The sequence below is a fragment of the Podarcis bocagei genome (genome assembly GCF_964188305.1).
Source record: "Podarcis bocagei genome assembly, chromosome: 11".
Classification (NCBI taxonomy): Eukaryota; Metazoa; Chordata; class Lepidosauria; order Squamata; family Lacertidae; genus Podarcis; species Podarcis bocagei.
This window is the reverse complement of record NC_138136.1, coordinates 17,287,639-17,311,231: the sequence shown is the minus strand read 5'-3', so window position 1 is coordinate 17,311,231 and position 23,593 is coordinate 17,287,639. Positions and strand designations below refer to the sequence as shown.

At 40.3% G+C, this 23,593-nt stretch overlaps 1 protein-coding gene across 1 annotated transcript in view; it reads right to left on the bottom strand.

Annotated features, from left to right (window-relative positions):
* Positions 1–15,702: 15,702 nt before the first annotated feature.
* The window catches only part of CEP120 (centrosomal protein 120), a 40,891-nt gene continuing 33,000 nt past the window's right edge, over positions 15,703–23,593 (bottom strand). The window contains exons 19-20 of the mRNA XM_081213593.1: positions 17,099–17,244; positions 15,703–16,467 (exon numbers count right to left, since the gene is read on the bottom strand). Coding sequence (XP_081069719.1) covers positions 16,209–16,467; positions 17,099–17,244 — 405 coding nt within the window. The 3' untranslated portion in view covers positions 15,703–16,208. The remainder of the gene's footprint in view (positions 16,468–17,098; positions 17,245–23,593) is intronic.

Here is a 23,593-nt window from a genome sequence, read left to right as displayed (position 1 = left end):
CACCCAGATAATTTTGTTATTGGGCAGCAACATATAAATCCGGTTAATAAATGAACAAATGGTTCAGGCTGCCATCATTCAAGAAAGATAGCAATCAACTTGGAAAGGATCTACAGACCAGAGCTATGAAGAGCACATGGACAGTAAGAGAAAGTGCTAGAGGAACTGGGTTTACTTCACCTAGAAGTTAATGAAGCATGGATGGCTCTCAAATATTGAAAAAAGTCAGAGATGAGAGGGACACAGCTTAGTCTATGCAACAAATGAAAGCATGACAATCAATACTTTTACAGGGAAGCATGTTTATTTAGAACAGAATGCTGAAAAACATTTCCTAACTTAAGTTCCTCAGTGCAAACACTGCCTAAAATTTTGGGATCTCTTTTTCTTGATTATTTTCAAGGGAAGATTAGATCAATATCCACAGAATGCAGGAAATGAATGAATTAATGTGTATTTGGAGCTGGAGGTGGCATAGCTGATGCAGTGGTTCTCTTTAGATTGATTCCTGTTGTGGATAGCCATGTAGGTAAAGGTAAAGGACCCCTGGACGGTTAAGTCCAGTCAAAGGCAACTATGGGGTTGCAGTGCTCATCCCGCTTTCAGGCCAAGGGAGCCGGCGTTTGTCCACAAACACCTTTCCTGGTCATGTGGCCAGCAGGACTAAACCACTTCTGGAGCAACGGGACACCATGACGGAAACAGAGCACATGGAAACGTCGTTTACCTTCCAGCCACAATGGTACCTTTTTATTTACGTGCACTGGTGTTTTTTTGAACTGCTAGGTTGGCAGCAGCTGGGACAGAGCAAGGGGAGCTCACTCCGTCGTGGGGATTCGAACCGCTGACATTCTGATCGGCAAGCCGAAGAGGCTCAGTGGTTTAGACTAGGTGCCTAGGTAGACAATACAGACACAATAATACCAGAGGGAACGAGGCAATAATGTTTTTCCACTATAGAACGGACCTGCACAGGCAGCAGTGTGCAGGGGTAGCCACTTCTCTAACTGCGTATACTGGAAAGTTGTTTGCATAAAATGGCTCTGCAGTGCTATTTAGCAAAGCATCCCTTACTCCCTTCACATATGGGCTGCGACAGCATGCATGGTTGAAATTTGATCAACTGCATGGGAAGCCAGTTCACACAGAGAGCCACGCAAGAAGTGCTCCACACATGTAGTTGCCAGGCTAATGGCCCACTGGTCACTGCTTCTGGGAACTGGGTCCTGTTCTGTTTATTTTGGGCAATGTGGCACTTCATGCAAATACACTACTTTCTTATGCATGCCTACTTAGAAGTAAGTACCATAGGGTTCAGGTAAGCGGGCAGAAGATTCCATCCTATGCCATAACTAACTTCAGGTAGGGACATGCCTACCTGACACCAGAGCATGCCAATACCACATATCGTGAGATATTCCTAGCTGTGATTTCCAGAAGAAGAGAGCCGAGGTAAAATTAATAACACCGTGGATGCCCTGTTCTTGTAAAACCTGTGAAAACTCCCAGCTACTACGGAGAAGAAAAGCCACCTGGTCTTTGGGCCAACTGCTTTTGCATAACCCAACAAATCTAGGGATACCGTTGGAAAATAAACGTCGTGCTTCACTCAGACACGTATCTTTTCAGATCATAAAATTTAAAGCCTCCCAAGAGTGCTTTTATGAGGGGTCTAAGGTGTGATTAAGCTATCCAAACTGTGGGGCAAATAATACATTCGCTTAAGAATTGATCTCTCTCTCTGTGTGTGTGACTGACACACACACACACACACACACAGACAGACAGACACAGGAAGACATTCCAGCCCTTGTATACATTAGTAACAAAGCTGTCTGTGATGAGCTGTCCTCTCTGTAGCTAAACATTTCAATGCCTATCACAAATAGCTTCTTAAGTGATTAACATGAGCTGGTGCATGCTGTTTTCCCCTGGGATTGCCCTGGGTGCTGTGTGGAAAACCTCACCAGGATACTACTTGTGGTCTTGGTTGCACATAAGAAGCATTATAAAGAATAAATAGATCAGCAAACAGCCTTTTTGACTGGTTGATTCTGATATTTATGTTAATCTGAGGATAGCGGTCCTCAACCTTTAGCTAAGGCATGTCACATACTTGCAGTGATGGACACTGAGATTTTATGAAAGGGCCCTAGGATTTTATGAAAGGGCCCTATGAAAGGGCTTACAGAACTGCTTTCTCTTCTGACTACATCCTTATAAGCATAAGTTTTCACAAATAACTTTGTAAACAAATTAGATGCACCCCTAAATGAGGGTTACAAGTTGTGCTCATGCTGCCATTTTCATTCTGATTTAACACAGGAACTGTTCTTAAACAGAAAGATTGGGTGAAGGGACAAACAACTTAATAAATTTGCAAATTGGTCCTCCTGGGGCTTTAATCCATACACAGGGAGCATGATTCACAGACAGCTGTTTGCTTGTAGGTTTGATGATGGGCAGAAACAATGGCAGGAAACTCCTGTGTGCAGCAGAGAGGACGTAAAGGCTCTCTGGGGTGCTAAATCGCCCCTGAAAATCACTTTTGGGGTACAGCAAAGAGTGCTTACTGCAAAATAACAAAACAGGTATTAGAAGCAACTCCAGAACTGGTCCTACTAAATATCTTCCAAGAGGCATACTCACATTGCAAAGAACTCATAAGCCATTTACTCTCAACAGCTAGGAGCCTCATAACTAAATACTGGAGGGACCTGTCAGGAATGAATACGGACCACTGGTACCAAACTGTATGGCAAACAGCTTTACTAGAGAAGAGGATGCCTTCATCCCAGTATGGCTCTCCTTTATTTCATATACATCCCAACGAGACAACAGCCTTCCTGTCCCCGACAGCATATGAATTGATATGGCTAATTTGATGCAAACCATTCCCCCCCCCCCCAATACATGCAAACAAAACTCGCTGCAATTCACTGAATGCAACTAACCAAGATCTGGGCTCTCTAACCTCTCGCACCGCCAATAAAAGCAAACAAACAAATAAAAGCTTCACACATACGCCATGCAAAAGAATGAAAGATTATTCACTCTTCTTTTTCCCTCCTCTCTCTCAACTTCTTTCTCTCGCAACCTCACATTGCCTGTGACAGCAGCGTCTCACACTGAACACAACTGACCTGTAGAAAGGACTCTTGTGAATTGAAAACAAAGACGTTATATGCGCCTTTGTTATCTATGAAAATCTCTCAATAAAAAGAACAACAAAGCTTTGGTACCTTAGATTCTTGACTTTGAAACCTTGCCTAGGAAATGATTCAAACTACAGTATGCAGTCGTTTGAGTGGGTTAGGACTATGTTATCTCGTCTTTGGCTCATGCGAACCTGCTGAAGCCTTAGATGGTCATCATTGTTGTTGTTTTCTGACCGACAATGCCAGGGACGGGGCCTTTTTGCTAGTGGCACCACAGCTGTGTCCCAAGAAGCTCCCTCATCATTTTCAAGTTGACGCAAGAAACATTTTTTTATTATTCTAAGAAGCATATCATGATCAATATCTGCTTTTTTATAAATACATTTGTGTGTGTGTTGTGTGCATTTATGTTTACGACATTTTATTTTCCTGAAAGCTGGTTTGAAAGTTGCTTGTAAAGCAGGATATAAATGCATTAACCCCATAAATAAATTCAGAAGAGTCAGTTGCGGTCAGAAGGCGTTCCCTTGCAGGTTTCGTATCACAGCTTTGTTCCTAATTTGCAAGATACTTTTTTGTAAAGCTGGCTAAATAAAATTATGCTTATAGAAAGCTTTCCTTGCTTTGAAAAGGAAAGAAAACAGACCACCCTCAACACTATCAAAGACTGCAAATAAAACCTCTTCATTCTAAATTCCTGGCTGGGCAATAAATTCCTTGTAGGCTGACCAAAACAGAAACCATTCTACATCTGACCCAAACAGGCACCTTGCTCCTGTACGTAATGCAACCCCACCCCCATGTGTTTCAGTGGTGTTACATAGCAGGGAGTTTAAATAGAAGGACCATTAGGCTGTGTTGTGAGCAAAATGGATCAAAATAGTTCTCGTATCTCTGCAACCTCCTTAAATGTTGTTCCTTAGAAGAAAAACCCGAACAGTAATGAGATTAGCATTCTCTGAAGCTTGCCAGACACTATTGTTAACTCCACTGATAGCAGTGTGTCTGCTCTCCCTGGCTCCGCCAGCACACGCCGCTATCGATACTGTTATTTCCCATTCCTAGCTGAAAATGTGATTCTTGGAGCAAGTCCTAAACCAGGAAGCATTTAAAGCTAGGGCTAAAATGAAACAAACGCTTTCGGTGAGACTGAATTTCGGTCAGGTGCTCAGATCCGATATAGAGGACCAGATTTCCATATCGAAATATAAATACCAGTTGCACCAGGAGGAACTGAATTCTAGCTTCTTATTTTGATCTTATCTGCGCTTGAATTTTGGCTCTAAATCATCTGGGAGAAACGCTATCTACATCACTCGGTGCAAGACAAACCCTGACCTCAGTGGACTCTGGGTATCGGAAGTCATAATGCAGTTAGAATGAGCATATATTCTACCATACATTTCAAACCCATACCATCTAATGAGCAGTGCCCTGACTTTATACAGCTAATTTCCCATTTGGTTGGTCTTCACTTTTAGTACACCTGTAGGGACAAAATATAATAAGTTTGGGGTAATTACAGCAAAGAAAAGGGCCTTACTATACCGGGAAATGATAGGAAGTCTAATTTCATTTCAGCTTTTTAAATTTAATCTATGTTATTAATCTGGCAAGACACTTACCAGTAATTTATGTTAGGAATTAGCTAAGAATACAAGAGATACTATAAATATAATTTAAATTTACCGGTAAGTTTGGTGAATATGTGGAATATTATTTGCATATGGATTTTGTTTATACAGTTGCGTTTTTTGTATACTCAAGAAAATGTATATTATATATGCCATATATGTTATATGAGATCTTCAATAAAGAAAAAAAAAAGAATACAGTGGTACCTCGGGTTACATACGCTTCAGGTTACATACACTTCAGGTTACAGACTCAGCTAACCCAGAAATAGTACCTCAGGTTAAGAACTTTGCTTCAGGATGAGAACAGAAATTGTGCTCTGTCAGCGCGGCAGCAGCGGGAGGCCCCATTAGCTAAAGTGGTACCTCAGGTTAAGAACAGTTTCAGGTTAAGAACGGACCTCCGGAACGAATTAAGTACTTAACCCGAGGTACCACTGTATTAGAAGCACAATAAAACGCCAAACATTAAAAACTTTCCTTTAAAAAAAGAAAGAAAGAAAAGGGTCTTACTAATCTTCCTACAGAACAACTGAGAGGCAAGAAAAAAGAGTAATTAGTGGTGTGGCTTGGTGAATAAAATGGTTGAACTTGGGTTGGTTGAACATGAATGCATTTCACAACACTAAACAAGCCCATCTTCCAGTCAGACTTTTCATTTCAGCAATTCATCTGCAAAGTAGGAATACAACAGAACTACTTGGCAAGAATTTTGAGAGACAATCACAAAGGCTGGTTTATTTAATTAGAGGTTTCTATCCAGCCCTAATAGAGGCTCAAGGCAGATAACAAATCAATAATAAAAAGCAGTAAAATAAAATTACCCCCAAAATATAACACTAAATAACAGGAATTGTTAACAGTACTCCACAGGAAGGAGAGTCAGGGCAGTGTAGCAGTTATGCGGTTGAATGAGGCCACCTCATAGGGTTGTTGTCAAGATAAAAATGGGGGCACTACCTCAAGCTTCCAGGAGGAAAGCTAGGATATAAATTAATATAGGGGATAAATTAATATATATAATATATATAATTTATATAAATCAATAAATATATAAAATGATAAATAATAGTGGTACACGTAACTTAAAAAAGAAAAAGTCTCCACCCAAGACTGCCAATTAAAACGTTATTTTTTAAAAAGAAAAAAAAAAACCAACAAAAAACACACACCCAAAAACCCCCCTCAACTTTTGGAAAGCAGAAATTATCATACTATAGCCTATATTGCTGCCTCTTAGAAAAATGTTGTGATAATAGGTCCTTATAATATAACTGCAGTATTTTGAAGAGAAACAGGAAGAAGGTTTCACAAACAGGTTATTGCTCCATTATTTCACTGTTTGATTCAAGGGCTACAGCTATGCAATGCTCTTTTACTTTTCCTCATGAGCAAATTTTGCTGGAAGACCATCGTTCTCAGTTGTGTCTCAATCATTACTTGCCCCATTGCTTCATAACAGCACAGTCCTTTTTTTTTTTAAAACCAAGCTATAGCCCAGATAAATGACTGTATAAAGTTTTAAATAAACATACATTTATGTTATGTTGTTTCGTCAGAATGATTTATAGTCATTTTCGTCTTCCAGTTCTGAGCTCTGGACATAAAAGACATTGGGCTCTCTGCTGTTTATCCAAGCTAAATCCTCTGTTTGTTCTACATAAGCATTTTTGATTCTATAATATATTGCAGGCTTTAGTTTCAGGTTTATTCCCTCCGGGAATGGTGGAATTAGATACATTAACTGACAAAGATAAGGTACGAACATTGTAGCTTATGAGCCATTAAATAGATAGGATAACAAAAATGAAACTAAAAGAAGCCAGCTTTTTAAAACGTATTAATGAATGAATGAATAAATAAATATAGGGTATTAAATCCGTCCCAGTCTCCCCTCCCAATACCCTTCACAAATTTTTGAAAAGGGGGAGAATTTTAATTCACAAATGCTTCAGATATTCCCCAGGAAACTTGTTAAATTGGGCAAGCCATTTTATTGAAAATTTAAGTGGAACTGTTGTATAGTGAAACACTGTTAACTCGATGAAAAAAGGAAGGGCTATAGGTCTTGCTACCAAAAAGGAATCTTCAGATAGAGATGGAGAAAGTCTGCCCGAAATATAGAACGACCACCATAGCCAACAATACCGAGTTAGATGGACCGATGGTAAGTCAGGTTTCCTATGTGCCTAAAACACCACAATTTGAATGGACAGCCCATACCCCTCTCTTTTGTCCATCTTCCACACGACACAGTTCAGTTCAACACTGAAATAAATCTCATTGGGATTCACCATCAGATCCGCCCCGCCCCATTGCTTTACAATGGACAGGTTCATCCGATGATGCTCTAAGAATGATATAATGGCCAACAATATTTCACCAGCAGCAGCTACAGTGGTACACTGGGTTACAGACGCTTCAGGTTACAGACTCCGCTAACCCAGAAATAGTACCTCGGGTTAAGAACTGTGCTTCAGGATGAGAACAGAAATTGTGCTCTGGCGGCGCGGCAGCAGCAGGAGGCCCCATTAGCTAAAGTGGTGCTTCAGGTTAAGAACAGTTTCAGGTTAAGAATGGACCTCCGGAACGAATTAAGTACTTAACCCGAGTGGTACCTCGTTCCGGAGGTCCATACTTAACCTGAAACTGTTCTTAACCTGAAGCACCACTTTAGCTAATGGGGCCTCCTGCTGCCGCCGCGCCGCCGGAGCCCGAAATCTGTTCTAATCGTGAAGCAAAGTTCTTAACCTGAAGCACTATTTCTAGGTTAGCGGAGTGTGTAACCTGAAGCGTATGTAACCCGAGGTACCACTGTACTTTTTTAGCAGAGAGCTATATATAATAATGAAGGCCCTGGTACCTCAGAGCCCCTCAGAGAAAACAAACCACACACATTCAGCATCCTACAAACAAACAAGTCATCCTTTGGTTATCTGGAGGCAGCAAATATATTTTTTTTCATTTCACAAAAATCAGTTACGTACTAAGAAAGGTTCAGGTTTCCGTGACCAGCACAGGGTACCAACTTACATTCTTTGCAGCAGAACTGTAGGGGATCCCCCTGCTATGCTTCTTTCTCTGTAGTCCAGCAGATCTTTCCTGTGTTTATGCTAACTTCCAGGCACATTTAAGATAATTCTGACTGGAAGAGGCTGCAAATTATCTTGTTAAACTATCTTGGGTGGGGAAAAGAGGAAGGCAAAGGAGCACAAGTCAGCCTTCATACAATGGTGAGTAAACTATTATAAAGTAAAGTTAGATTCCCACCCCTCAACTCCTCAATCTTCTGTAAAAAAAAAATTCTTCTAGCAGGAAGCATGGATTGGGCTGTGGGGAGGCAGGAGTCCTTGCGCAGGGCACCACAAACAGAACCAAGTAGCTCAGGCATGGCCAGACTTGGCCCTCCAGATGTTTTGGGACTACAACTCCCATCATCCCTAGCTAACAGGACCAGTGGTCAGGGATGATGGGAATTGTAGTCCCAAAACAGCTGGAGGGCCAAGTCTGGCCATGCCTGAAGTAGCTGATTAAAGGCACCTATTCAGATGTGGCCACAAAGGAAATGACACAACAGCACCACCCAACCGATTCAGAGAAGTTTTTACTGGTTGATGTTTTATTGTGTTTTAAATATTTTGTTGGGAACTGCCGAGAGTGGCTGAGGCAACCCAGTCAGATCGGTAGCATATAAATAAAATTATAATAACAGCAGCTTCCTCCTCTACATACACACCTAGCACACAATATTCAAGTTATAGGCATGTTCATAGCCATAAACTATGTACAATCAGGTTTCAATTCTGGACAAAGGTACATTTAAAAAAAACGTTGTTTATAGCTTCCGTTTTTTCCAGAAATATTTGTATCATGAGAATTCAAGCCACTGTCCAGGGCTGCATGGATTTTGCACTTAGGCGAGAAAACATGTTTATAAAAACATGTTTATATCCCCTCCACTTTATAGCCCCGAGGGACTCGCAAAGGGGCTTACAAAAATTAATAATCACACAATGAAAGTGATAATGCAGGTCATTTTGCGACACAGAATTTCACAAACACAAAAATGGTCAGGCAACTGTTAGAATTTTCTCAAATGTAAGGATAAAACAAAAATGCTAGGAAAATATAAACAGAAAAGGTTTTGTTATTCTATGAGTACTGATGATCTTACATGCTGTCTAGTAGAAATAATTCCAAAAAGCCACTCAAATGGCCATTCTCATAGCTTTCTTTCAAAATAAAGCCATTTTTCTCATTAGGCTGAAGCTGAACAAGTCCATCTTTCACATTTCAAGGCAGAACTGCCTCCTTGATTTCAACAGGGCTCACTCTCTAGGCAAGTGCGCATAGGACTGCAGGACTTCTATGGTACTTAAAAACAGTATATAAGGAATTTGTGGTCCTCCAGATGTTGCTGCACTGCAATTCCTATCATCTTTGATGACTGTCTGGCTGGAGCTGATGGGAGGTAGGAATCCAGCAACATTTTTGAGAGCCACAGGTTCCCCATCCCCAAGTTAAGACACGGTTTTCCCCAATTTGTTATGAGTGAATTCTAACAGTATTACTTCCAAAGGACGTGTGAACCATCTCCCAAAGGACATGTGAGCCATCTCTTGTATCAGTTAGGAAAAATTGAAGTGCAATTTGAATAACAATTACCTAAAGTTAAAGGTAAAGGGACCCCTGACCATTAAGTCCAGTCACAGATGAGTCTGGGGTTGCGGCACTCATCTCGCTTTATTGGCCGAGGGAGCCGGCGTACAGCTTCCGGGTCATGTGGCCAGCATGACTAAGCCACTTCTGGCGAACCAGAGCAGCGCACGGAAACGCCGTTTACCTTCCCGCCGGAGCAGTATCTATTTATCTACTTGCACTTTGACATGCTTTTGAACTGCTAGGTTGGCAGGAGCAGGGACTGAGCAACGGGAGCTCGGCAAGTCCTAGGCTCTGTGGTTTAACCCCCAGCACCACCCACGTCCCTAACAATTACCTACCATGGCTCAAAAGCACAAAAGAGCAAACTGCAAGACACAAAGGAATTCAAAATTATGGCGCTTTAAAAAATGCTGTCTTATTGTTGCTCATCCATATTTTTAACTTAATGTAGAGCAGTCTTGAATGGCATTATAAACTTACAAAGAAAACTAAGTTTGAGAGATTTTTCTGCACTTTGATTATTCATTAAGATCGTGGTTTTTTTTTTAAAAAAAACCCAAACCACCAGAGTCAAAGCAATCCCTATATATATATAAAATAAAAGTACTGCTGGGCTCAAATGCTTTAAACACTTGTACGTCATCACCTTGGTGGGGCATGGGTTCAAAACATTGCGTACTATTAGAAATATGAACACATTAATATAGGTATTTCAAATGAAAAAGAAAATATTTATATATAAATTAGTGGGTACAACTTTTCTAAATGTGTTATTTATGGGTGCTTTTTTAGTCCTTTATCATGATGAATGACATATTTCTTCCAAAAAGACGAATAGCAAACATCACTATATTATTAGCTGGAATTCAATTACTCTATCTTAAAGCCTCTGTAGAGTTACTATACATTTATACATCATAAAGACAGTAAATTATTTTTCTATACATTAGGCTTTCAGAGCAGATTTCTTTTTTTGTTCTGGATGCCAAACTCCTGACCGCCTCTCCACCACAGAGAGTTCGTATCTGGAGAGCCAACATCTGTAAAAACATTTCTAATGAAAACACTAATACAACCCGCCAGAGAAGCAAATGAAATGAGATCTAAGTTTATGGCAGCCGTCATTCTCCAGTATTCTCTCTTTAACAATAGCAAGTTTGGGGACTTCTCATTCAAGAGCAGAGACAGGTCATGATCACAGAGGAATAGTGGTAGCTAAATCAAATAAAGGACAGTGTGATCATGCATACAAACAGGTCACAGTAAGTTTAACCCCATTAGATGAGGATCTGATTCTTGATCATCATATCATCATACAACAGCTTATGGTTCTTTGATGCCAGCAGAGTAAGAATAATGTTGAAACAAGTATTCTGAAAACAGCACACCTAAATACAATGCCAACACTGCTTAGAACATTGTTAGATACTATTATACCAACAACCAGTTTTCATTAAAGAAAATCACGATTTAATTAAGTTTTGGTACATAATTTCAAGTAGTACCAATGGTTTCTTTGGTGCCGTGATTGTCTGAAAGGGAAATCTCTCTAACCAACCACAGGTCTGGAAACAAACCTTATTGCCACCGACTTTTAGACATGGAAACTATTGCAGTACTATTAAAACTCTCATTTGTTCGTTCTTGGTTCCCACACTACCAAAAGCAGGGTGTTTTTTTTAAAATCTCCCCATCTTTCTACATCTCTCTACCAATCTTTCTCTCCTTTCCTGGCCTTAGGGAGAGATGAATGCCTAAACTGTGTATCAGATATTCAGAGCAAAAGCCCCAGAGCTCCTGTGATGACCATTCAACTCTCTCATGTGATGAAGTCAGTAGGACTTGGGCAGGAGAAAAATGGAAGACCGAAAGCATGAGCCAATGTGAGGCCCTAGTCTGACCGCAATTTCTCCCTACCGGCAATTCTGGCAGCAGGATCAGGAGCAACGTACTAAGAGAAGCTGACCTAAAGGTTCACAATCAAACAATGGAAAATGAGAAACAAAGGAGAGGAAACATTAATGTAAAACAGCCTACCTCTCTCTGAAGGGATCTCACAAATTTCACATCCACCCAAATTATCCTTTAATTTTCCTCTGAAACTACCCCTTCATCTCAGCATTCCCAACCCATAGTTTTTTCCTTTCCTAGCAAAATAATAAGCATAAAATAAACCCCAGGATAATGGTAGAAATTGTTTTAAGAAGAAGTACAGTACAGATGTTACTAAAACAAATAAAAATTAAAACCAAGGCAGAAACTACTCAGCTCTCTCCCCAGAGCCATCACAAATATATATGCTGTAAGATAGTCTTGTTTACCAGAGCAACATTTTTTTCTGCAACTATTCCCAGTTCCAATGTCTTGAAATACAATTTATTTGCTAAAATAGATAGATTTTGTTGCTCCTGTTTATACAACAAGGATTTTTCTTGGCCTGCTTCTCATCTTCATGCACGTATGAGTTTGGTTGCTTGCAATGGAGATAAAAATCGAAATGTGCCTATGTGTGTGTTTGTGTCTCGTGACAAAAACGTTTCCTCCATTTCAATGCTGTTCGGTTGCCCAGAATGTAACAGGTATAGCCAACATGTTTTCAACAATGTAGAAGTCATAACAATAATATCTACTTTTGGGATAACACAAACACAAAGGAAGAAAACAACCATAATTACGAATGCTAGCAGTCACTACTGCTACTGTGTTCTGTGTTAAATCTCTCAACCCTTAGCAAAAGCATGCCAGCAATTGCAAAACATTTTCACCCAAAATACATAGCGATTCCCCCTCCCCTGGATAAGACCAGTTCACATCCCCTAAGAGGATCAGTTTCTTAAATTGTTATTTAAATACTTTTTATTAAGGATTTTCTTTATGCCTCACCTGTTGCAGGGAGAAGGCAGAGAACACAGGCTGGTCCCAGCTTCCGTTCCTTCTCTGTAGGAGATTCAAGTAAGAGAGGTCAAAGTTTGGAACTGGGTGCTGGATATGTTTGGAAGATACACAGGTGGATATATTTAGAAGTAGGAGAATGGGCACAGCTGTCGATGATTATTTGCAGTTTAGGAGCATTGCATTTTGTCTTAAAAGCACAGAAGAGAAGTTGCTCATAACTGACTTTTGTAAGCAAAGCAAAGGGGATATATATATTTTTTAAAATATATACACTACATATCTTACCTTTGAATATGAATTTAATTAAAACACCTTCGGGCTTTTAAAAAACCGCTGTTATTTAATGTTAAGGCCCCCTCTAGTGTTTGAAAGGCAACAGCAAACCGAGTTTATGACCAGCTATTTTGGCTTGGCAGAATTTAACACTCTTGTAAAAGAATATTCCAGATTTATCGGGCATTTCCTCTGGTCACATGTTAGTGAAGCACTAAAGCAGCCATAATTAATATTTGCAAGTTATTTTTTTGCTTTAGCAGACATTAATTATTCCCAGTGCTAGAATGTCATTATTTAATTTTTTAAAAGGAATACATAAGACTTGCTGTAACAAAAATCTGTGTTACTTTTTTTTTGGGGGGGGGGGGAATCAGTTTGGACCAACTTCTCTTTAAGATAAAATGCAATGGTCCTGAACTACAACTCAGAATCCACAGCTGTGTCCATTCTCCGACTTCTAAATATCTTCACCTGTGCATCTTCCAAAATTGCCTCTGCTTTATGGGTGTTGCTGCAGCCAGAAGACGTAGCTTGGCTGCAGGTGTAAAAGTCACACAGTGGGTCTCAGAGGCTGGGGCTGGCTTGCCTAATGGTGAGAGCCTCAGCAGATACGAAGCTGGCAGGAGGGAGGCGGTAGCTGTAAATAGTGAGGGAACTGAAGTCTCTCCTGTTTGCCTTCCTGCCACAAACAGCAGTGGTTGCTAGTATGTATTTCAATAAACATACAATTAATATTGTATAATGTTTAGGGAAGCTTTTCATTACACTGGTACCTCGGGTTACAGACGCTTCAGGTTACAGATGCTTCACGTTACAGACTCTGGTAACCCAGAAATAGTACCTCGGGTTAAGAAGTTTACCTCAGGAAACTTCTGAAGTTTACCTCAGAAATCGAACCGCAGCAGCAGCAGCGGGAGGCCCCATTAGCTAAAGTGGTACCTCAGGTTAAGAACAGTTTCAGGTTAAGAATGGACCTCCGGAATGAATTAAGTTATTAACCCAAGCTACCACTGTTCTGATGCTTTAATGTATTTCTACATTATTTTATTTATTTCCACATTCCACTGTACTGATATTTTAATGTATTTTTAATCTTTTGTTGGAAGCCCCCCCCAGAGTGGCTGGGGAAACCCAGACAGACAGGTGGGGTATAAATAAATTAATAATAATAATGATAATAATATATTCAAATCAACAAACCTCCCACCCACCCATCTTGGACCTTTGAAAGATTAAGTTAGTAAGGAAATTTGCTTCACATTAATTACTTTGCACTTGTTGCACAGCTACAAACCTTATACAGACCTGCATTAGAGACAAGGTCAATATATAGTCTCTAATACAAATACAAACAACTGAGAAGTGGAGAGAATTTTCCCAATAGAAGAATTGTGTTGCTGGTTTTTGTTTATTTGTTGTCAGAGATGGGCACTTCCACAAGCAAAATCTGAACAGCCTATTACATGTACTAATCTTGAATCAATGTCTAAGCCGCTTTCCATTAGTCATTTCTCATATGCTGAATTGGGGCAATTAAGTATGTTTCACGGAATATACTTTTTTTTTTTTAGCATAACTCGATTTACTGTCATCACAACATAAAAAAAAATTATTAACAAATATTTAACACTTAATAATTGCTCTATTTTGAAGTATCACTTGTTTTCAGATTTTGAACTGGCAGAAAGCTATCTACTTCTTGAAGGAATATAAATGTTTATGTACCGTTTATACTCGAGTACAGTTGTGCCTCGCAAGACGAATGCCTCGCAAGACGGAAAACTCGTTAGACGAAAGAGTTTTCCGTTTTGGAGGTGCTTTGCAAAACGAATTTCCTATGGGCTTGCTTCGCAAGACGGCAATGTCTTGTGAGTTCCTGCTGGTTTTTTCCCCTTCCCCCCCTTTTTCTAAGCCGCTAATTAGCTGATCCGATCAGCAGATAAGCCGCTAAAAGCCGCTAATAGCGCTAATCCGCTAATCCGTCAATGGGCTTGCTTCGCAAGACGAAAAAATCGCTAGACGAAGAGAATCACAGAACGGATTCTTTTCGTCTTGCGAGGCACCACTGTATAAACCGACTTTTTCAGCACATTTTTAATGCTGAAAAAGCCCCCCATAGCTTTTACCCGAGTGAGGCAGGCAGCAGCAGCGGAGGCTGCTTGTTCTTCCTCTGCCGCTGCTGCCACCACCAGGTTTGTGGTGTGGTGAACCGGCTTATATTCGAGTCAATACGTTTTCCCAGTTTTTTGTGCTAAAATTAGGTGCCTTGGCTTATATTCGGGTCGGCTTTTCCTCGAGTATATACAGTACATCACTCTTAAGGTGCTTTTTAAAAAAGGGGGGGCAAGTATCTCAAATGATTCATCAATGCATTTACGGATTGATACATACACTGTTCTTTCTCGAACCAAGTAGAATCTCCATATAGATTGATGTCCAATTCTTCAATAGCTCGGATGGTTAAGAGTGTGGTGCTGATAACGCCAAGGTTGCAAGTTTGATTCCCGTATGGAACAGTTGCATATATTTCTGCATTGTAGGAGGCTGGACTAGATGACCCCCAGGGTTCCTTCCAACTCTACAATTCTATGATTCTATGTGTGGATAATAACCTCCTAATCGCAGGGTGTTTCTTTCCTACTGGAGGTACATGGATTAGAAAACCCGTACACGCAGCAGCCTTCCAATCACAAACCGCCCACACAACCCTTTGTGCAATTAAAAATGTACAAATTTTCCTCCATCGATATAATATTGATGTAGAGAAATATTACATTATCAAAGGGCTAAAATGTCTGTTAACTGTGTCTACTGTTATTTAACAGTAGAGTCTCCTTTGACAGATGTGCATTGGAACAGACACAGATGCTTAAAATCTTGGGCACAGACCTAGCAAACATGTCTGTGGTGCTCTTCCACCCATTAACTTCAGAGCTGTACAAAGTAAGCTGGTGAGAGACGCACCAGTGCATGATGGATCACACTCCTGTGTCATTAATAAGCATCATTCATTTCAACTGAAAATATGTACTCAGAAAATTTCATCATACATGGTTAAATATTTGACCAAATGAACGGCAATTTTAGTGGTTTATTGAAAATAATCTATACTTTGTTGAACATAGTCTCCAAGGTGACACAGCACAATGAAAGTTAGATTTTAAAAATGATAATTGCAGGCCCTTTTTCCTTGTGCAATTTTATTGAAATTGTGCTTTGATATAATTCTATTAAAAAGCAAGCAGGCAAGATACCTATCAAACGCATAATCAAAAATGCTATACAGAAATGTAGAACTGGAGTTAAAAATGATTCTATAAATAAAACAAGTTAGACAACTGTGCGGGGGGGGGAAGAGAGATAGAATGTTCAACCATCTATAAAAAATTGAAATATTTAAATATATACAAACACATGTAAATGGTCAAAAATTCAACTGATACTCTTCTCTCAAAGACCTCAGATAGTAGAATAGGGCCACAGTTAAGTCTTGGAAGACAAAGCAGAGCATACACACAAGTCCTTTGGGATCAGGGTCTCGGCAGAGACCCGAGCCATGCTTTACTTTACTGAAAAACAAAAATCAGTTCTGCAAGTTTGGGTATTTGCTTCTGCTTCTTTTGGTGAGCACCTCGCTGATCTGGCGATCAAGTTCATTCACAATGTGGTCTTCGTGGCTATACACTCCTGTCCTCAGCAAGGTATCCCTCTCCTCTATCAGGCGTGCAAGGTAGTCATCTAAACTCTCATCTACTTGCCGCGTGTGAGAATTTTGCATCTGCAACCCCAAAACCTCTTGGGGATCTGGCGACTGCTTTTTGTCTTCTTCTTCCTGTTTCAATCTAAGGAGGAAAATCAAAGCAAATTCAGCAGATGCGTTTTGCATCCTGATCATCCGTATTGGAGAAGCAAATGGCCCACTAAAATTAATGGAAATGAAAAGCAAACTGAACAGAAAAGAAACAAATCCGATTATCCAACGGGAAGAGTCATCATGCTTACTTTGTTGCATAAGCCTACTGCTGGGAGACAAGAATGTTTTTTGACCCAGTGCCTATGTTTTTGAGTGATTTTTAACAAGAATTAAACTGTTTGAAAACACGTAGAAGACACAAGGTCAAAAGGTACAGGAAGTACCGAACCATTTAAAATATAAAGTGTTATGCTCGCTAGGGAGCTGACAGCAGGCACCATTAATGTGTCTTTTTATGCAGCAAACAGGTTTGCTTAGAACAAGAGGTAAAAAAGAAAAGCTTGCTGTAATAGCTACAGTCAAGATAAAAAACTGGGTCTGGTGGCCTTTGGCATAGATTTCCTATAATACAAGACTGTTATATTTTATAAATGGGCAAATATTACCTAAGGGACAGAAAGCTGTGTTCCTTTACTGGACTGACAGCCAATTAAATTTGACTTAGCTGAACCTTCACCTATTCAGCAGCAGAGGTAAAAATCCAACAAATGGTACAATACCTGTTCAGTTCATTTCTGATATCCTCTAGCTCTTGCCGTTGCGCCTTCCCCAATTCGTTGTTTTCTGCTGCCAGATATCGAAGTCTCATGTGCTCAAGCTCCTGCTGCTGTTTTTTAAGGCGGGCCATGGCACTCTCTTGCTCACGCTAAGGAAAAGCCAAGCCATCTACATTTAATCTCCCACAGATGTACACATTTATTTTATTTTTTTACAGTTTACCTAGTTTGTGTGTGGATTGAGATCTCTTTGTCTTTCCAACACAGGGAAAATATTGCTGCGGGGTAACTTTCCTACAGAGGTAGTTTACAGGCATTAGACAAAGATCAAATTGAGTAAATGCACTGCAACTCGATATACGACACCTCCAGTTTGGAAGAGCCATAGAAATAATATGCATCAAGGAAGCATCAACAAATCTTGCTCAATAAGTAGGAAAAGGCAGTAGGTTATTACGAATGACTGAAGCACCGGAGCAGTTTTACTGAAGGGTCAACTAAGTTGTATCCACTAAGACTGACAATGGTGAGGAATAAAATAAATACCAAATTTAAGCAATAATATGCGAACCTCCACACTAGATTAGCTGTGCATGATGCAGCTCTGTTGCTAGCCCACAAATGAAACTTTAAAACAAGCACATTAAACTAGGACAGATATACATTAGATAATAGCCAGTGCTTTGTTTTAAAAGAGGAGACAGAAAATACTGAAAGCACGCTGGATCATCTTGACTATACACAGAGGCTTATGTCATATTTTCAAATGGTCTCTCGTTGCTATCAAAACTGGAAAGTGATTACAAGTGCCTTCTGGACTTTCTAACAATGACACAGTCTGATAGTTGGAGAGAATTTTAAGATTACGGTAACACACATTAATAGCGGGGGTGGGGGATATCCAGTAGACTACGCTGTACTCATAAGACCCCATCACTGCCTCTCCATAGGAGCACACTCAACACAGTTTCAGTTGTACTAAGTGTGTATATTAAACACCATTAAGTTAGAAAAAAGCTTTGACTTATATCCTGTCCCCTACCAACGTAAGTCCTAAATGAGAAAGGGGAAAAAAATCATATACTCTGTGCATGCATCTCCCCATCCATATGCAAAGAGAGAGAGAGAGATTTGGATGTCTCATGTTGAGGTCACAGAAAACAACATAGCTACTCAGCCTCTCCAATCAGTGATCTGATGGCACAAGGGTGCATAAGAAGGAGGGGGGAATATGCCAGCCCTAGAGGAAGTAATGGGAGGAAGACTGGGGGGGGGGGGGAAACCCCAATGAAACAAGAGCACTGGTATTATTGAGGGAGAAGCCCCCTTTCACCTTCTGTCCTAGCCAACTCAAGTCCAGCCAGGCATTTACTTTGTCACAGATTCTCGCCTTCCCATCAAAGTAGAACCACTCTGTAAATCTATTATTTCAGGGGTCCCCAGACTATGGCCCACAGGCTGGATAAGGCCCGAGGGACTCGTTTATCCAGCCCACGGTGACCCCCGCTGCCCACTCTTACCGGCGCAGCGCTGCACTGCACTGCGTGCCTGCCCACTTCCGGATCGGAGGAGCACTGGAAATAGCTTGTGCGCATGCGCAAGTGTTATTTGCACATGTACAAGTGTTATTTCTGGTGCACATCCGGGTCGGAGGCCAGTGCACATGCGCATAAGCTATTTCCGGTGCTCCTCCTACCCGGAAGTGTGCCGGAAATAGCATGTGCGCACGCATATGGGCACACGCTCCCCCGCCCTCTCGGCGCTGGAGGCACCAGCCTGAGGTGCAGTAAGTTTGCTGACCTCTATATTATTTTGTCCTATCAAAAGCCAATTTGATAAGATTACTGACTCAAGCTTGGGTGAGTAGTTGAAGGGCCCTATGGGCTATTATGGTGCCGAGTTGAGGCAAAGACGGCAAACCTAAAGAAGATGTTTTGATTAAATGTAGGAAGTAGCTTGATATAGGCTAGTTTTCTGTAAATCAATTAGAGAAGGTGTCTTTTTTGAGAAAAACATGGATCACTAGACTCCAGTTCCTATGTTTTCTTTAAAGATACCTTGTTGTCGGGAGACAATGGAGGAGTGAGTCAAACCGCTGGAAGGTTACCAAAATCCAGCCTGAATGAGGATAATATTGGGTAGCTGAATATATGAGACTACTCCACCTTATAATTCCAATTTTACTATTGTTACAGGGCTAAACACGGTATTATTGTTTGAGTTAGTGAACTGCATTTTATGATGTTTAATAACTTTAAACTTGCATTGGTTTTATATTGGGAATTAGTTATGTTAGAAACCACATTTATTTGACACTAAAAGGTGGTTAAAATCTTAATTCTCCACAACCAAGACAACTTGTTTTCTGTACCAGTTTCTATGCACATTTCAGACACTAATGAGAAAAGAAAAGCATTTACTATGCTGTATAAAGCCTAAGGTAATTTTCACAGAACCCAATGAAAGATATCTGTAGAAATCATGACAGGTGTCCAAGCCACGACACAAGGTTACATATAAACATTCTTGTGAGAGCACCAAGTAATTTTTTATTTTAAATATTTTACATGCTTCATAGTTTGAGAATGATTCTCATACTACAGTCCTATGTCTAACGCACAAGATTTATGATGATCTGAAACACATGATTTATGATGATTAGCTCAGAGGCTTGTAAAAAAAATGAACTGTTTGCCGGTCGAATTTGGGGTAGAAAAGATTCTTTATCCATGTTTGGTATTGAAATGGGAGCTGCTTCATTCAAACTTCTTTCAGATACCTCAGCCTCATACAATGGACTTCCATGGAATGTAGCACCAGTGTTTTGCTGTAATGGTTATGTAAGATTACTGAAAAGCATGCCATCTGAAATTCATCTTTAAACATTCTTGTCTGCTTCATGCAAGTTGTACAGTTCTCCTTGCCCTCAAGTATCTTTGATCTTTTTTAATGATTTCATTGCTCGGTTTTGTGCTTTATATTGCCGTAAACCGCTGCGATGTATCTTTATGATACAGCGGTACAGTGGTGCCCCGCAAGACAAATGCCTCGCAAGACGAAAAACCGGCTAGACAAAAGGGTTTTCCGTTTTTCGATGCGCTTTGCATGACGAATTTCCCTATGGGCTTGCTTTGCAAGACGAAAACGTCTTGCGAGTCTTGCGATTTTTTTCACTCCCCCCCCCTTTCTAAGCCGCTAAGCCGCTAATAGCCTTTTAGCCGCTAAGCTGCTAAGCCTTTAATAGCCGCTAAACCGCTAATAGCGCTAATCCGCTAATAGGGTTGCTTCGCAAGACGAAAAAACCGCTAGATGAAGAGACTCGTGGAACGGATTATTTTCATCTTGCGAGGCACCACTGTATATAAATATTTGTATAATTTGAATAAATACATTAAATAAAACTGCTTGGGATCCATATACCCTAAGGACTGCCTTAATCTACATGAAAATGTCCAAGTTATAGGATAATTCACAGAGGCCCTTCACCAAATCCCTGAATCTTCTGCGGTGCAGACAGTGGATTCCAGGGGAAGAGCCTCCTCTGTTGTGGCACCCTGGTTGTGGAGCACTTTTCCCAGAAAGGCTCTTTTCATTTGCCCAGGCCTTTCAGTATAAACTATTAGGTGTCCTTTTATTTTGTGAATTTACTGTCTTTTTAAAAAAAAAATTAAAAGAAAAAGAAAAAAACATAATTTTATTAATCTAGGTTTTCAAGATAGCCTACAAAAGAGAACCATAAAACCAATATATAACAGATTAAAAACATCAGAAACAAAAGCAATGATCTTTGATCTTTCTAGCCATACTTGGCCTCATTCGGAGGCAACTAGCTAGCCTGAATGTCTATGAGGCACCACTGTTTTTAGGGTACCAGCAAAGTAGTAAACAGTTCAGAAGGGGCATCCTGGCATCACCTGCAACGTATTATTGAACTGATCCTCAGATCACTTAAGCATCAAGCAGCTTGGATTTCACAAGTCTAGACAACTACAATAATCAAGTCATCCTTCAGCAACCTCATACTGTATTTAGAGCTACAGAAATACAAAAAGTGGGTTGTAATAGTTTGCTTCCATACAGTCCTAGCACAGAGAGTGTGTGTCTAATGACCCCTTGAGAACAATTTCAATGATCCCATTAGTAAGTAATTACCTTGATTATGTTAACCACATATTGATAGAAAATATTTATCTACTGCTCTAGGTTCTCTGGAGTCTGTTATATCTGAATAGCCACGGTACACTGCTGTTCACAAACCAAACACCTATATAGTCTAAGTATACGTATCTAGATTCTTTGGAGAGGCACATAAAATCCTTCATTGAGAATCGTTTTCCTTACTAATATCCACCTCATGAAGAGCTGAAATTTATGATATTTTCTCCTATTTTCAGATGCAAAAGCTAAAAACTCCTCTCGTCATTTTATAGCAGTTCTGAAAAGTGGGAAGAACTGTTGCCATGCGAAGAAGTTGAGTTCTGTGTCTGCATTTCCCAGGAGGAAGGCACAACCAAGATACTTGAGTTGTTGATCACAACTCTCTCATGTCCAGCGCAGAAGAAAATTTCCCAATAGCAGCCACTGACAACAGATACTTAACATAGAAAGGGAACTTTGTAATCCCTAATGTCAAATTACAAGGAGACACCGTATGAACATGGTACTCAACCGTGGAATGGACTACCTTGAAAGCTGATGGACTCTCCTTCATTGGATGCTTTTAAGCAGAGTTTGAATTCCATCTATCAGGTTGTTGTTTTTTTAACTGTGATTTCTTCAGGGCATGGCATTGGACCTGACATGGTTCCCTTCTAACTCTACAAATCCATGATTCTATGCAACTCCCAATAAACAAATCAATACTGTCTAAACTCTTGGCCTCCAAGTTCTACAACAGCAACAAAAGTAAAAAAAATAGTAAATCACCAATATTAAAAAATTAGTAAATCACTAATTTTTTTTTAATCAATCTACAAAATAACCCTTGCATTCTGCCAGGTGCTATAGCTAAGAGGCTCCTCAATCAAAGGAGAACAATCTTTATTTTGTCATAGCAGCTTATAAATCCAGAGGGAAGATGTAGACATACACACACTAGACTAAACAATGGCTAAATAGCGGCTACAATTCACTCTCCCACTTGTACATACCAAGCAAGTCTGTGGGAAAAAACGTACGACTGAAGCGAAGGAACTCAACTCCAGTTTTCTGAAAATAACCCAGAGCTGACAACTCAGTAGGAGGGTCTGGATGGTTTCAAGACACAGTTTTTAACCGAGGCTCGGACTTCTAACTGTTTTTTAAAGCAAAGATTTACATCCTCTCCTTGGCTAAATTACTTGTAAATTAATCACATTAATTACCTTGAGAGGATAAGCAGGAGGCTGGACAAGATAGAGCCAGTGTCAGCCAATAAAGTCTGTGTTTGTTTAAAACAAATGCACTAGTTTTGCTGTGAACAAATCCACACAGAGTACAAAAATGGTAAGACTTAAACTCTCTAATAACCACTTATCTCAAATGCACATACTTTTGAGTTTATACAGAAACATTCGAAATCCAGACAGATCCTTTTGTAATCACCAAAAGCTGAATTGCAACATTCTTTCTAGTTACAACTGCATTGCAACATTGCTGCAGTTCTCCAATTTTGGACTTCTCAGATTTACAAGCATTGGTAATCTTATTGTCAAAAATTCAAGCTAAAATATAAATCGGTATATCAAAATATGTATTTGCTCTCTTTTGACTTCTGAAATTCCCTCGTAAAGTCTTGACTTTAGGCAGACTTTGGCAAAGCCAGTCTTATCGCTAGGCAAACTACACAGCTGCCTATGGAGGCAAAATTTTTAGGGTGCATGGAGGTTGCAGGAAAACAAGGTGGGGGTCTTTCAAAGGCTGTGTCATAGAGATGCCACAGGGGGGTTCTCCTGCCTGGATCTCCCCCACCCTGGCTTAATTTGAGGTAGCCCTCAGCTCCTGGAGGAAGCAGGGCAAACAGAAAACACACTTCCTCTGAGAATGCGCAGAGTGAAGAGGGGAAAAGGACTCAAGAGTTTGCCTAGGGCACAAAATAGCAGTGGACTTTGGTGCTCATCTAAGGATGTACATTACAGTTTCATTAGTCTGTTGCAGCAAAGAAAGCAATGAGTCTTGTGGCACCTTAGCAACTAACAAAGTAATTATTTGCCTTAAGTTTTTGCAAGTATGTCCACCTCACATAGGGATGCAGGTGGCGCTGTGGGTTAAACCACTGAGCCTAGGACTTGCTGATCAGAAGGTCGGCGGTTCGAATCCCCGCAATGGGGTGAGCTCCCATTGCTCGGTCCCTGCTCCTGCCAACCTAGCATTTGAAAGCACGTCAAGTGCAAGTAGATAAATAGGTACCACTCTGGTGGGAAGGTAAACGGCGTTTCTGTGCGCTGCTCTGGTTCGCCAGAAGCGGCTTAGTCATGCTGGCCACATGAGCCGGAAGCTGTATGCTGGCTCCCTCGGCCA